Source organism: Leguminivora glycinivorella, chromosome 1 (genome assembly GCF_023078275.1).
Source record: "Leguminivora glycinivorella isolate SPB_JAAS2020 chromosome 1, LegGlyc_1.1, whole genome shotgun sequence".
Lineage (NCBI taxonomy): Eukaryota > Metazoa > Arthropoda > Insecta > Lepidoptera > Tortricidae > Leguminivora > Leguminivora glycinivorella.
In genome coordinates this window covers 11,252,509-11,269,243 of record NC_062971.1, presented here as the reverse complement: position 1 = coordinate 11,269,243, position 16,735 = coordinate 11,252,509, and the positions used below count along the sequence as shown (strand labels likewise).

The window sequence follows — 16,735 nt, the reverse complement described above, 5'->3', positions numbered from 1 at the left end:
CGGCGATAAAGCTAGCGGGCAGCGGCAACGGTGCTCCCGGATTACGCATTATTGATAACCGACAAGCGTACTTACATAACTTACATTGCCGATGATGCCGATCACCTTTAGTTTGCACACAGATAATCCTGGGTACGTTTTAGCAGTGCTCAAGATTGGTACATCTGCTATTCTCCTGACGATCGGTGTCCTACACGTAGATATGCTTTAAGAATTTTTTTCAACTTGGCAGACAAATTTCAAGCTGACAAATGAAGGTGTTACTCATATTGAGTTTTCATTGGTTATGCATAAATGTGCTAAAACGTTAATTACTTGCTGTTTTTATACACTATATGCAATCGTGTTGTAAAGCAGGTTGATTATAGAATAAGAGACATAAAACAAGTGTAACTGTCCTAACTATTAACTACGACTGAAGTTTATTAAACTATTTATTAGTCGTTAATCTTAAATGCGTTTCCAGGCTTTACTTTCGCTTCTCAACTAAGTTCCGGACAGATATTTAATTCTCTAGCGGGATCACCTGGCATTTATTACCCTAACTCTAGCGTTTTACGACGTGTACGAGCTAGGCTAGACAGTTTCATTAGCTTAATGCTTTCGTTTAAGATTTTGTACTCAGTAATTATAATTTCTAGCAATCATTTAAAGTATACTTGTCTAGATAAAATAACCGATTAAGTAGAATATAATAATAGGTTAGCCAAGATTCTGACCAACTTAAGTAGGTAACAAAATGTTAACCAGTCTTACAGATAAGTACTTAATACTCGCCAATCTCACCATACTAGTATATTTCCTACATTTTATTAGAAAATCCATCGATAAATGATTAGTTACTTTATGAATAAGACAAAAACGTATTTAATTTGATGATGTATGATTAAAACAAAATTACTATAAATTAGTTTGGCTTGTGTATACTGTCTCGGGTAAACTCATCGGCGGGCGGGAAGTTACTTATAGCCCGGGATCCGCTCCACTTTATCAATAACGACAGCCGCGGACAAGCGGACGAGCGAAGTAGGCAGGTTCCGCGAAGGCCTGGGCCGCGGACATCCATCATCAGCCGGGACCGATTGTTGGCAGTTTGCCAAGGGGTTCAATAGACATGGAAACGAGAATGCAACTAGCGATCACTATTACGCCGTGGCTTGCGTGGGCGACGGTCGCGCGAAGGTCGCGCGACGGCGATGCGACGCATACGAAATGAAACCTTATCGATATTGAAGTATGAGACGCGACGGCGACGGTCGCCCACGCAAGACACGGCGTTATATCTATTAACTCATTTTAATGAAACGTACAAGGATTTTTCTTCTGAAAGTAATTTAAGTTGATGCAGTCGAAAGTGCTTAGTCTTAGTACCTATTAGGTTTATTTTGCCAAGATAACAACTCACTATCGACTATTATCCTATTCGTTTTTATATACTTAAATATTACTTACAAATATACATACATACATACATACAATCACGCCTGTATCCCATAAAGGGGTAGGCAGAACACATGAAACTACTAAAGCTTCAGTGCCACTCTTGGCAAATAAGGGTAACTGGTTGGGTAATAAGGGTACTTACAAATATGGGTAACTATATACCACCAGACCAAAGGCACAAGTTCAACAGTCAAGTATGATTCATTGCATTGCAGCCAGAATATTTACATGTTGCGTAACAACTAGCTGTATTTCAAAATAGATGAAAACAGTTTGTATGTAGGCCCTTCAATTACATGCAAATCATATCATGGCCTGCAACTCAAATTCATTCATTATTCTTTGTTTACACCACTGCAATTACCATCCATTTGCATCTAATTTAGACAAGTGAATTATTTATTGTTATAGGTAACAATCGGACAATGAATTAGACAGACGTCGAATGGAGATTTTAATTGGGAAAGATAAAAGTAATTTTCATGAATAGCAGTGGCGGCTTGTGAAAATTTCTGCTAGGCAACACTGAGCAAAAAGAAACCTACCTTAACATTAAGGTACTTTACTAGTAATCAATTTTAGGCAAGCCGGTGGGAATCGGCTTGTATGGACCAGCCGCTGCTGTGAATAGTAGCATTATTTGAGTTTCCAATCGCTTTGTATATAAGCTGATCTACATATACTGCCTACTTTTACTTAAAAACTTTCAAAATAACAAGACAAGTCCAAGAAGATAGACAAACCATACAAATCCGATGACAGTCTTTACCACAAAGTCAGCGTATGGTGTAACTCTTGTAATATCTTGTGTTGATCTTTCTGTAAAACAATGAACTACTGCACATCGTATGCGGAACACTAACGGAAAATCACCGAAATTCTGCTATTGCGGTGCTTATCGCTATACTAGTAACAACGACACTGTACGTGGTTGCCATTTTTATTGGCTAGCAAGGCAAGGTCAGCTTAGCATTTCTACTATCCTTGTTAATCCAACTTCCAACGTTATTTTGTCGTACTATTACCCAGATGCACGCCGCGCGATAACACATTATGAGAGGTGCGCTTGAAGTGGTGAATTTAGATCTGCTTATCTAAGTGGGCCGATCACAACAAAAGTAGGCGCTAAAACAATAATGGCCGCCACAGTGCTTTCATTGTTCATCTATTGCATACCAACTGACAAACATATTTATGGTAAACCGGACACACTTACTGCATTGCCTATAAGGAGATTTTGGCTTGGCTAGAGTAACAGAGTATTTGGGGCTGGACCTTTAAGTGCCATTAAAATTTCGACACATCGTTATTTTGATTTCTTACGAGTTACTATTGATTGGGGGTCATAGTCAAACGGATATATGTACAGTGAGCTGCGAAATTGCATGGACAAAATTATAGATGTACTCATTGATAAATTCACCATGCACTTTTGCAGCTCACTGTAAATACCTACTATACAAAATTAACAGAACAGTCGTCGGAGTCTTAATCTGGTGTTTAGAAGCATACTAATAATAGGATTTTGGAAAAAACCGAGGTAAAACAAAATCGGGGACTATAACGCAGTGTACTGTGTTGTGAAAGACAAGTTCGCACACCGTCATAAACTAATGGATTGCACTTTCAGAACTAATAACGAATCGCAACTTCGTAAGCAGATACAAATTATATATTTTACAATCAATTTTAACATTCATAGCTGATTTTAGTAGTTTCCTGCTGGCCGTAGCAATATTTATAGCGTATTTTCACTAGTATTAAGATCTATAATCACTTGTCTAGTTATACAATTTTGTAATCTTATGATTATGAACTGTGCGTGTTATACAATAAAGCGTGTACATTGTACAAGTATGAACCTAATTCGGATTAACGCCCATGCGAAAACAGTAAATCCACTTACGTACTCCATAGACAAGTTGAGTAACATACCTGCAACAAAAGAAGTAATTATCAAACAAATATCAGATAACGTTAACACCAATGTGCGCGCGCAAGGAACAAAGAGTTCCATTAAACAGCCCTTCGATCGAGATCTCGATTAGTTATGACCTTATTGGGACACGCTTTAGATTGTGATCTCAGTTGTGAAATGTTCTGTGATCAGGTTGTGCAGTTCAATAGTACAACAGTACAAGTGACTTGATTGGGGTCTGCCAAGTAGGAACTTCTTATTCACCATTAACTAATCAACATTCAATACATTTCGGAGTCGAGACCACACATTTCGATATTATATCTATCAGAGTGTCGCAACCCGAACAATACAGTCAGTACGGGCGTGGCACGATATGAATTATCGACCGTGCGTTATTTATCGCCTGGTCGATTCCGCGTAGTTTCACTCTTGAGAGCCGCGTCCCGTCCAGCCGATTGTGATGTGGTGTGGACCCGTCATACACCACTATGTACTATCAAGGCAAAACACAATATGATGTGCAAAGCTTTGAATTTCATGTCTCATAAAAAAAGTTGCTTAATGTGAGAAATGGTGTTTATCAAAACCATAAAATCTTCCGAGAAGGAAATATGTGGGATGGAAATTAAAAAAAGCACTCAAAGAACTAAAAGATATCATCAGAGTTAGTTGTATGTAAAAGTACAATACAATACAATACAATACAAATATTCTTTATTGTTCACCAATATAACAAGATTACATCACTTAACTTTAATTAACTATGGTAGACAACAGGCGGTTTTATCGCTAAAGAGCGATCTCTTCCAGACAACCTTTGGGTAGTGGAGACAAGACACAAAAAACAACTGATTTGAGTAGGTGATGCAGTGAGTGATAGAAAACGTCAAATAATCTTAATACTAATAAACATACATAAATAGGAATTAAAATAAACCTAAATATACCGTACATATATAAATACTATAACAACACAGCTACGAATGTACATAGATCAAAAACAATGCGGCCAATAGCGATAAAGGAAAATGAAACAGGACCATCAATAAATATTGTATTATGGAATAAATAAATAATGCTCTTTTACTTGACTTTTAAAAATTTGAAGAGACTTAGCATGCCTTATGTCAATAGGTAATGAGTTCCATAACCGAACTGCCTGGAAAGTAAAGGAATCGTTGAAGAATTTAGAAGAAGATGACGGGACTTTAAGAAGATAATTTCGGGAAGATCTGATAGATTGAACAAAAATAAAGCGGTCTTTGAGATAGCGAGGAGTTGAAGGGTTAAACAGTATATTATAAAGGAGAGAAAGTATATGAAGGTTACGTCTGCGACGAATGGGGAGCCACTTCAGCTGCGATCGAAAGCTAGACACATGATCGAATTTGCGCAAACCAAAAATGAAACGTATACAGACGTTCTGAATACGATCCAGCTTATTGAGTTGCTCTTCGGATAGATCAAGATAGGAAACATCAGCGTAATCCAAGATTGGAAGGAGCAACGCCTGAGTAAGCGCAATTTTTGTGGGGATGAAAGTGGCGAAGTCTCCTCAGGGAAGCCACTGATCCAAACACCTTCCTGCTAATTTCACTAAGCTGGGGTACCCAGGAAAATGTACTGTCCATAATAATAATAAATAATAAATAATAAATAAATAAATATTATAGGACATTCTTACACAGATTGGCTGAGGCCCACGGTAAGCTCAAGAAGGCTTGTGTTGTGGGTACTCAGACAACGATATATATAATATATAAATACTTATATACATAGAAAACATCCATGACTCAGGAACAAATATCTGTGCTCATCGCATAAATAAATGCCCTTACCGGGATTCGAACCCGGGACCGCGGCGCAGCAGGCAGGGTCACTACCGACTGCGCCAGACCAGTCGTCAAAATAAATAATAATGCCTAGATTTTTCACGTGACCAGAGAAAGGAATTAAAACTCCGTTGAAGATTAGTGGTGGCAAAGTACCAAGGTCCAGTCGCGATATCAGCTTAGAGCTCCCAATAACGATGGCTTGAGTTTTACTAGGATTAACATTACCTATTTATCTGAAAGTACCTATTTATCTGAAAAACTAAACATACTACGAACATGTTTTATCAAAACATAATATAACTAGGTACACTTGAGCTTTCGTGAGAAACCTAAGCAATCTAACCATATAGGTATCACTGATAAAATTAAACACCGTTGTATGCCTTATACAACTACGCAATCTGTTGATAGCGTCATCTAATACACCAGCTGTGGTAAACATCCACGGGCCACGTCGCGGCATAAGTTGTCTCGACCTCAGCCCATGGTGTCAGCTAAGTTATGCGTCGATAGATGCACATTTACGGAATATCAACAATACTAGTTGTTGTATTTGCGCTTAGGCAGTTTAGGCACACAACACAACCCGTAATTAAGCTACTTATGTCTTCAGCCGGCGGTTACCTATTCGTATTACTGCCCTTCCAACCCAATTCCTACTACATACATGGTATGTTAAATTACGTAAACTGCACGAGACCGTGCGCTTAGCAAGGAAAATCAAAGCCTATGGAGAAACCTGGTTTTCAACAGAAGGACATGATGTGACGAAGACAGTAAAGAACAAATGTTTGATAGTGACGTCACTATCACTGTATTGTTGGTAAGATAGAATTCTTGAGTTTGTATTTGCCCAAGTCGCGTAGTAAAGTTCCTCGAGACACTATACCATGACACTCGCAAAAGCTGAATTATGAATCGATACGACTAGGATAACCACTTTCCCTTACGTGTGCGGGGTAACAGAATTATCTAGTAATTTAAGGAACATGTGTAAGCCTGTCGGGGGTTAATTGAGTCATTTATAAGGTGGCCGCTGAGGCGGTAGTGGCGAGGATAGTAATTGGTAATAGTGATGTACAGTCTGTAAAATAGTTAATTCATATAATGTATGCACAGGTGCACAACTGCACAGGTAACATGTTAGCTCACTCTTATTGATCTTTAAATTACAATCTGCGCAACGTCAGAATGCAATAATTGTTAAAACTAATCGTTGCACGTCGGGTGTCCTATTTATCTAAAAAATAAATTGATAGAACTAGGTACTTAATGTGCTGCTGTTTTATTAAGATTCTTTTTTTTAACAATATGGTTCTGTAATGTCTTTGTGATTGTTATACCAAGCAAGTTCTTAACCCCAAAAATACCGCCACGCGGAAACGATACCATCTCCTTACGTACATGTACCTACAGGTAAACGACATAACGTTCAACGTTGACATGAATAAGAAATGAACATAATAAAAAAGTTATCAAGTAGGTATGTCTTGAAAATTGCATGTACAAGGTATAAAATGAGAAAATTTTATTAATGTAAACCTAACAATAGAAAAGGAAAACAAAAACAAGGAAGTTTCACGTAACAAAAGTCCAATTTACGTCACTATCATACAATTTAACAACGGCGTGACAAATACCAGCCTGCAATCGAAGTATCGACGGGAGTACAGCCCTAGTTAAGAGGCTGACAGCTCCCGATGACCTTGTTGTTGCTTAAGCAATTCTTTCAGAAGTACTATTTATTAAATTTCATAAAGCAAGGTATATTCAGCATATCATATTTCAAATAAACGTTTTCGATTTCCGATTGAAAATCGGCTCAATCCATACTAATATTATAAATGGGAAAATGTGTGTGTCTGTTTGTTTGTCCGCTTTTCACGGCAAAACAGAGCAACGAATTGTCATGATTTTTTAAGTGGAGATAGCTGAAGGGATGGAGAGTGACATAGGCTACTTTTTGTCTCTTTCTAACGCGAGCGAAGCCGAGGGCAAAAACTAGTAGAAAATTATTGCAAAAATTGGTCTCCTTTAAACGGTTTTATGTCTGACTTTTGGGTCTAATAGATCAACATTTATTTTGTTTTTATTTAATTTCCGTATAGTTTCTAATTATTATTTTGCTCAAGGCTAACAAAATCGTTCACCCATTTACCCGAAAACAAATGCCTCTTAACAGTCCCAGTCTCCCAGTTAAAACATTTCGCAGCCGCCGCGCCGCCAATCATGATTAAAGAGCCCGAGCGTAATTAAGTTATACGGTTTACTTGATGCAGAGTGTTTCACAGTAAATAGAACCAGATCGCGATAAAAGTGGCCGCCGTGCTTGTCGGAACGTGGGGACGGATGGGTAGAATCTTAAAAAAAGGTTTTTCCGGATAGTACTGGCACTACAGATGCCGCTGGTAGAGGGAGCTTTTTAGCACGACACCATGCACCGTCACCCTGAAGGTTCTACAACATGATTTGTCGCGCACTATGCGATCTAGCCAAATTTCTTCCTGCAGACGCCGCTGGCGGACCGTATGCTTATTTACCACTAAAATAAATTAGTAGAGACTTAGCCAGGGGTCTCTAATGTTTCTGGTTCGAAAGGTTTATGCAGAAATGACCACTCACTAAAAAACGGTACCTGAGTACCCAAATGCCTTGATCTCTATTGAGCTTGATAATAAATCGATTACGTCAATTGAGATGAACAATGCGCCTGAAGCCGGATCACTAAACGCGTGACAAATCACACCCAGATAGTGTATTAAATGAAAACAAAAGCATTACATAATAAAGTAATGACGCTATGCTACGATTGATCACACATTCTAAACAATTGAATGTCAAATATTTCGACCTGCTACTGACAAATTGTCTATGTTAGCTACAACATATTGAAAATAACGTTAGTAAGTAATTACGTGTATTCGGATACACGATAGAGTACTAAATCTTTATTTTATTTAATTTTTATTTTAATCTGACAGAACTAATATATATGTATAACCAACAAACAGACAGACATATACACACACAGACACACAGACACACACACGCACACGCACGCACACACACACACACACACACACACACACACACACACACACACACACACACACACACACACACACACACACACACACACACACACCTAGGCATTTACATTTTATTCTCAAAAATATTAAGAATGTTTAAATTTAAATTTAATCTTAGTCTTATTTCTAAATTTATGTAAATATATGTAGCAAGTAGACTAATGTTTTTAGTTATTAGTTAAGTTTAGCAAAAAATGTATTTTGATATCCAGCTTAGTGATAAAAAAAAAAAAAAAAAAAAAAAAAAAAATGTAGATACTGTTAACCTAGGGAAGAGCGGGGCCTCCCAACACAGGCAACTCCTTGCTTACCGGGCGGCTCCATCCCCTAAATTATGACCATGTGTTTAAAGAAATAAAGAATTTTTGTATTTTTTTTTTTTTTTTTTTTTTTTTTTTTTTTTTTTTTTTTTTTTTTTTTTTGTATACAGTACCTCAAATGCATAATTGAATATTGTAATATAGAAAGTATCATTGGGGCGAATAACCTTCAACAACTAATCAAAGACATATCAAATGTAAAAGCCCCATGTATTGAAGGCCAGTCCGAAACACCTAAAAGGAATGTTGATAGAGTTAATTTCGTAGACGAGTGAAAGAAAAGTCAGATTAAAGTAGGTACTATTTGTCTTTGTGGCATAGGTGTGGTGTTACGAATGTTACGATGTTTGAGCTCTGCACCCCATTCGAAAGAGTTACTTATGGTAAATACAATGTAGTTCTAAAGCCTTAGGAATAAAGTTGGCCCTTAGTATCTTACAATGAAAATAATGTGACGATTGTGCGAAAGATACAGTCAAACGGGTCCGTACCCGTCTGTCACGACCGCCGCCAAGGAAATAGTTAGCTTGACAATGTTTTCATTATAATACTCCCAACAATAACTTTCGCAACTGCCGATATCACGAATGGCTGAAGATGCAATGGAGACCTTGCTCAATGTAACTAAACTTTATATCCGTATCTAACGGAAACCCTGGGATGAGGTAAAAACGATAAACGAGCAGCTTCTTGTGAATATTTTGATAAACAATAGAAATCTGGTGAAACGTAGGGAGAGGTTGAATTTAAATGTAAGGGCAGGGGCAGAATGACATGACATGACGCAAATGTGATGTTAAAAGGTAATCCTTGGGGCCGCTAAAAGCTTTCCACGAGGGCAAGGATTAACATCTTTTCCGCTTTCATTCGCTTGTCGCGACGACGGAGACTAATGGCATATACGAATAACGACGTTACTAAACCCACGAACGAGACAAGCTGTCTGAAAGCCTATTGTCTATTAGCCAGCTTATTACGTCAAGCTCTTTACGTTAGACAAGTAGGCAGCTTAAACTTTTAAAGTTAAGAATATTCACATCAAATGAATTAAATTATAAATGTAAAAGATGAACTTAAGAGCCCCTGCATTAATCGTCGTACATTACAAAAACTTAAGTATTCACTTCCTAATCCTTTTAAGGCGATCAAGTTCTACTTTCATCATAATTTTTTGCCCGCACTTCTAAGATCTGAGGAAGCTTAGTCGTCATGTCCCTCAGTAGTTTAAGTACAGTACATGTTAAGTTAGAATAATTGCATTCGTGAGAAACCATTAAAGGACGTGCCTGGCAGGCTCAGACAGAAGAAACCAACCCCGGCATGATTGTTCCCATTATGGATGACAGGTTTGATGAAAACGACAAAAACAAGATTTCTAGTTTGCAATCAAGATTTCATTCTTTAATTGTCATAGTACACACGATTGGAGTCAACAACTTCAAGAAGAAGTTATTGTCCTGTCCTGTGTAACTTGAAAATAAACAACTTCACACGATTAAATTTCTTTTAATAAATGACAGTTGTAAGATATGTATATAGACAAGGATTATAACCAGGCAACAAGTTAGGTATACAAATGCACGCAAAATATAAAACGAAACTTTTGGCATTGTGCAATGTCTTCAACCATTAGGTTAACGACAAAGATCATAATACTCGTAATAAGGATAAAATTAAAAACAGGAATCCAGTAGTCACGACAGACGCAAAGGTTAGAGATTAGCATGAGGCACTGGCTGTATAATGAAGTCTTTACGACGCTTATGACAATAAAACGACTTACAACAAGATAGGGAGAAAGTAAGTAGGGTCATAGATAATGTATGGCGTACTGATGTCAAAACGGAGTGTCATAGTATGGATGGAACTTAAACTCGGTACGAGAATCACTAAACCCAGCAGGGTAAGAAGTATGTCGCCCCGAGATAGACTACCCGTCCTTATGTCATTAATACAGTTAGAAGAAGACGTGTGTCATCTATTTCGCGGCGACATACTCTCGCGGCAATCATATATGTGCTAGGCCTACCAATAAGAGAACCTCGTCATATTTTTGACAAATGTCAATTTTTTTACGGATTACTTAGATGATACGAACTCCGTAGATATGTACTATACCTAGTTAACTTCTTCAGGATGCTAATCGTTTACGCCTAGCAGCGAACGAAACACCATGTCTCTACACTAATATAGAAGAGACAGATGACTACCTACTCTTCAGAGCGTAAACGTTTAGCATTAGCATATTTAGCATATTGGCTAAGGATTCAGATAATCCCTTAAAAAGCTCACGATGTTTGTGGAAACTTAACCATCGCAATCTGATTGCCACTAAAAGCACAATTTATATGAATCTTTTGTCCAACATGCTACCATTACCATAGAAATAGCCCTTTAATGACTTAGGAATAGGATGAAAGTGAGATTACATCCACTTAAGATTGGCCCCAGTGAATCTTCCGAGTTCTGTTCATATTACATTTCAACAAGGTATAAAGTCGTAGTTACGGACAAATCCCAGGTTATTAAAAGTTTTAAGACTCGGATTTTGCATTACTTTAACTCATAAACCAGTTCAACATGGTTGAATACCAACCCACGGAGGAATATAACCGTGTATTTTATGGATAATTATATTAGACATAAATACTCGTGTAATATAGCGATACGAGGGTAATTACATATTAGATCAAAACTGTCAGCAGGCGACGCATGATTCGGTCTCCGCACAGCTTCATCAACTCATCACATGGTTCATCATACTTAGTTATAGTTACATATTACTTATTTATTTGAAAAATCTGTTGAAAGTTTGAAGAAGGTTTTGAAAGAGGTTTTGCGTTATATTGGTAGTTTCGGAAGTCTTCATAACTAATCACAGACAATGAAAATGAAGGATTATATATTATTTAATATTGAACTTCATAATCATAACGAACGGCAATAGCGGCGAAGCGGCAACCCTGATGGCGAATAGAACCGTGATCCAACAATTTGTTTGACATAGACCATCGAATATGTAAAGGTTGAACACGCCAAAACTGAGGCATATAAATTCATTTGCTGCTTCGTTATAATAAAAGGTATAGAATTTTTTTTGATGCCAAATAAATCGTAAAAAAGTATAGTTTTTAAATATATCAGTTACTTTTTTGAAAGATTTATATATGTAGCGATATCGAACAGGCAACTGAAACAACGTGAACTTAATTTGCACGAAAACACAAAAAATCCTAAACTCAGCTACAGGGATGTGGGTAAAAGATTAAAATTTCCACAATCCACTGTTTGTTGCGTATTGAAAAGGTTTCGGGAACGCCTAACTTTAGAACGAAAGCCAGGAATTGGTGGGTTGCAGGGTATAAAGGATAAAAAAAGAAGGAACGCATCTTAAGGGTATTTGCTTCAAATTGTATGATGTTATCTCGTGACGTGGCTAAAAAGTAAAGATGTCCCAATCGTATGTTCAAAAGGTGAAACGTAGAGCAGGGATAAGAAGTTTTAAAGCACAAAACGGCACCAGATCGGAATATAAGACAGAAATCAGAAGTAGAAACTCGATTGAGAAACTATACGAAAATTTATTAACAAAATTTGACTGCGTTCTGATGGATGGTGAAACTTACATAAAATCCGATTTCTAAGAAATCCCTGGCCAAGAGTTTTATACTAGCAAAAGTAGCACAGAGGCTCCCAAAGACTGTCAAATAAAAAAAGATCTAAGTTTCCAAAAAAAATACCTACTTTGGTAGGCAATTAGCAGTTGCGGGAAAAGAAGCAGCTCTTTTGTCACTACCGGAACAATAAAGGGCAGCATCTATCAAAAAAAGTACTTACAAAAGCGATTACTTCCGTTTATTAAGAAACACCACTCCTGGCCTTTGTTTTGGCCAGACCTTGCCAGGTGTTACTACGCGAAACCTGTCATGGAGTGGTACAAAGTAAATGGTGTAGCCGTGGTACCGAAATATAGCTATCCACTAAATTGCCTAGAACTCCGGCCTATCGAGGAATATTGGAGTATGATGAAAGGGTTTCTTAAAAAGAGAGGCGGGGAGGTTAATTCCGCGAAGGAGCGGCGAAAACTGTGGACCTGGCGACAAAGAGGTATCCTGACGTGATGGTGCAAACTCTTATGAGTCGTGTTCGAAGAAAAGTACGATCGAGGGCTTATTCGTCGAGAAACCTTGACTAATTATGGTTTGCATTTAAAAAACATTAAATTTGCTCATATTGAAATCAAACATCTTTTATTTATTTATTATATTTTTTTTAAAAAACTTCAACCTTCTGTCTGTCACTTTGCACAGCGATATTTTTGGCTAATTTTTCAAATTACACATGGCTCTACTTGCCTAAAATCACTTTTATCTTATCCAAAACAATCAAAATACTGTGCAACAGTGTGGGCAGGCCCAATACTGAACAAATAATAACATATCTTTTTGTTTCAGACGGTGCGGTCTTGTTTAGCTGCGTCGTGTCGCTTTGACGGCCCACGTCAACGCCTTACGCCTACGAACTTTATTGTATTTTTAGTGATATATTTAGTTATTTTGTGTTTTAGTATATTGTGTTTTAGTGTTACGGTAAGTGGATGCATGCCGCAACTCAATCCGGCGATGGCACCACGCATGTGGATTTCTTTTGTGACCAATGCGACAACTCTTTTAAAACCCAGAGAGGCCTGAATATTCACATTACCAAAAAGCACCGTTTGTGTATCAGCCAAAATGACGCTGTTCTAAATTTCAACCCATCTGTGTTGTCCACTCCCCTTTCTGACGAACCAAATTCTACCCCCTTCCATTTATACCTTAGCGAACTCAAAAATAATGTGCCCGTTGTTAAAAGAGTTCCGCGTGGCGCCAGGATCACAGTCGCTAAGCACCTTTCAGGCCTAATTGTAAAATGCGTAGAAAATAATAAAATTGATGATTGGCACAATCTTTTCCTCTTTTCTTTCAATATCCTACATGCCAAAAAGGATAACAAAATTTCCTTAACACAAAAAATCAAAAATAATTGCGTTTCAAATTCTGCTCCACAAATTTCCTCTAATAGTTGCGCTTCATACACCTTCAATAGAACGAAATTGATTGAAAATAAAATTAGCGACGGTGATCTTAAAGGTGCCGCTCGGCTCCTATTCACAAGCGACGTGCTATCGCCAGATACTCCTGACACCCTTTCGGCATTAATTTCCAAACATCCCCCGGCTCCTTCAGTGCCACACGTTTTGGCTCCACCTACAGCCGACCAGGCCTGCCTCCAAATCGAAGGCAAAGACGTTGTCGACGCCATATTTTCTTTTAAAAACGGTTCGGCGGCCGGCCTAGATGGGATCTCGCCCCAACATTTGAAAGACCCTAATCTCTCACTCCGTAGGAGACGCTGCTGAGCAGCTTATCTGTTCCCTCACAAAATTAATAAATTTTATGTTTTCAGGCAAAATCAATTCCGAAATTCTACCCATTCTATACGGTGCCAACCTGATTGCCCTAACCAAAAAGGACGGAGGGGTGAGACCCATTGCGGTGGGGTCCACACTGAGGCGTCTCGCATCAAAAATTGCGGTTAGACACGTTAGATCCAAATTGCAATCTCTTTTTGAGCCTATTCAGCTTGGTTTTGGCACGAAAGGTGGGTGCGAGGCAGCCGTCCATGCCCTTCGGACCTACCTTTCACTAGACGACTGTGAAATTTTAGTCAAAATTGATGTTAAAAATGCTTTCAATTCAGTTAGTAGAGACACTTTGCTGACAGAAGTCAAAGATAAAATTCCAGAACTATACAATTACCTTTTCTATTGCTATTCAGAGTCATCCAAATTAATGTATAAGACACACGAAATTTCATCTGAAGTTGGCTGTCAGCAAGGTGACCCTCTCGGCCCAGCTATTTTCAGTTTGGCGATAAATCCAATAATTAAAAACTTAAAATCAAAATTCAATGTTTGGTATTTAGATGACGGTACCCTAGGAGGCGACGTGAATACTGTACTTTCTGATTTGTCTTACATAAAAAGCAGTTTCGAACTTATTGGTCTAGAGCTGAATTTCAGCAAATGTGAACTTTTTATTCAAAAGCCTTCTTATACGTTCACTGATTTTAAACCAAAATTTGACGTTCTGGCCCCCAATATCAAAATAGTAGACAAGTATTCCCTTAGCCTCCTGGGTTCTCCCGTATTTGAAGAATCTTTTCCCGGTTACGTTTCTAATTCCATATCTAAATTCAAAAGTCACACTGATCGGTTACTCGAAATTAGCCCTCATTATGCTCTCGTAATTCTTAAATTCTGTCTTTTTGTCCCTAAATTTACATATGTGCTCCGTTGCTGTCCTTTCTGGAAACATCAAAATTTACTGTCACCCATAGATGATTTAATCAAAATTAGTTTAGAGACAATCCTAAATATTCATCTGAGTGAGGCCTCCTGGTCTCAAGCATCCCTTCCTATTCGGTTTGGTGGTTTAGGTATTCGCAAAATTACCAGTGTCGCTTCCCCAGCCTTTTTGGCATCTACTCATGGCGCGTCAAATCTCATAGGAAATATCTTAAGGGTTTTGCCCACAAACTATGAGATTGCGGGCTTTGAGGATGCCAGAAATGCTTTCAAAATTGCCTGCCCAGGCAAAAACTTTCCAGACAATCCAAAATCACAAAGGAGTTGGGATAATATTTATTGTGATTTAGCTTACAATACTCTTCTAAACAACTTCACAGGTCCAGAACACGCGAGGCTTTTGGCGGTCGGAGCCCGGGAAGCCGGTTACTGGCTACATGCCCATCCCTCACCAAACACTGGTACTTTCTTGGATCCGACCTCCCTTAGACTGGCGATTGGCCTGCGACTTGGGGTTTCGGTGTGTACGCCACACATATGCTCTTGTGGCACGGACGTGGACCGACTGGGACACCATGGATTATCTTGTCAAAAAAGTGCAGGCCGTTTTTCGAGACATGCGTCGCTTAATGACATTATCCGTCGGTCCCTTGCAACCATCAATGTGCCTGCTCTCCTTGAGCCGACTGGCATAATCAGAGATGATGGCAAGAGGCCTGATGGAGTGTCCTTGGTCCCTTGGAGTATGGGACGAATGTTAGTGTGGGATGCTACCTGCGTAGACACATTGGCACCGTCTCACCTCCAACGGACCAAGATAAAAGCGGGCGCAGCGGCAGAAAGTGCCGAAATTTTGAAACGTAATAAATACAAAAGTCTTGGCAAAGAATACCTTTTTGTACCCTTTGGTGTAGAAACTCTAGGTCCATGGGGCCCCAGCGCGAACAAGTTGTTCACAGAAATCGCGAAGCGTCTGGTTGAGGTAACTGGTGACCGAAGAGCTGGCGACTTCCTCGCTCAACGTATCAGCATTGCGATACAGCGAGGAAATGTCGCCAGTATCCTTGGCACAATGCCTCAAGGGCCTATTTTAGACATTAGCTAGCTTTTAAGTTTAGTCTTAGTTTCTTATATAATTATGTAAATATGTTCATGTAAATAAAGAGTTTATAATATTTTTTTTATAATAAACATTTAAGTGTGCCCCCTTTTTGGCGTGTTCAACCTTTATTGATGTTTATTAACCGATGCGACAAATAAAACCATTGTTCTGTAATTACAGTAATCATAATAATTACATTAATTACCTACACAGGCATATTTGAAATAAAATTGTAATTTCAATGCGTACTACTGATTGTATCTACTTGGTCTTAAATAGACCGTTAAAAATGTCACGCTGATCTGATGACGGACCACAATAAAGGTAAGTAAAAGTCTGTGACGAAACTACCCAACATAATTGGTGTTTCGGCCCTTTACAAATTGTTTTTGTAAGTCGTAAATGACAAGACTTTTCTCACTCATTATTTGGAGATCGCGTCATTCATCGATCGATTAGAATGTGAAATGAGATGGGGACACTTTCATACTACCAATCAGAGTTCCCAAGGGTCTTCTTTCTCTTGAAATGTATCGCATGACAAGACAAATATATTTATTCAAATGTTTACAGCGCCTTTACGTTATTTTACGTGTAGAGGATAATACGGTAGTCAACTGGTCAACCGGAGGACACACAAACGCGTAAAATATAAATAGACATTAGATTGCTATCG

General features: G+C 38.4%; 2 protein-coding genes across 5 annotated transcripts in view; one reads left to right on the top strand and one right to left on the bottom strand.

Moving 5' to 3' along the window:
• The window catches only part of LOC125229228, a 356,537-nt gene that overhangs the window by 165,141 nt on the left and 174,661 nt on the right, over positions 1-16,735 (bottom strand). The window lies entirely within an intron of this gene.
• On the top strand, positions 12,951-15,659 carry LOC125229236. Of its 3 annotated transcripts, XR_007177378.1 has the most exons (3): positions 12,951-13,197; positions 14,057-14,184; positions 15,338-15,659. XR_007177378.1 is itself a non-coding variant. In XM_048134053.1 (2 exons), the coding sequence occupies exons 1-2, from the start codon at positions 14,047-14,049 to the stop codon at positions 15,650-15,652; spliced, it is 453 nt and encodes a 150-aa protein (XP_047990010.1). In that variant the 5' UTR covers positions 14,003-14,046; the 3' UTR covers positions 15,653-15,659. The 3 variants fall into 3 exon arrangements, 2 of the variants coding, with proteins under 2 accessions (XP_047990010.1, XP_047990004.1); XM_048134053.1 differs by lacking the exon at positions 12,951-13,197 and having other exon boundaries at positions 14,003-14,184; XM_048134047.1 differs by lacking the exon at positions 12,951-13,197 and having other exon boundaries at positions 14,003-14,193.

What these genes read in the sequence shown, in the direction of transcription:
- LOC125229236 (XM_048134047.1), top strand. Translation starts at nt 14,047, where the DNA reads ATGTTTTCAGGCAAAATCAATTCCGAAATTCTACCCATTCTATACGGT. An exon ending in CAAAAATTGCGGTTAGACAC is followed by an intron (nt 14,194 to 15,337) that starts GTTAGATCCAAA and finishes ACAACTTCACAG; the next exon opens with GTCCAGAACACGCGAGGCTT.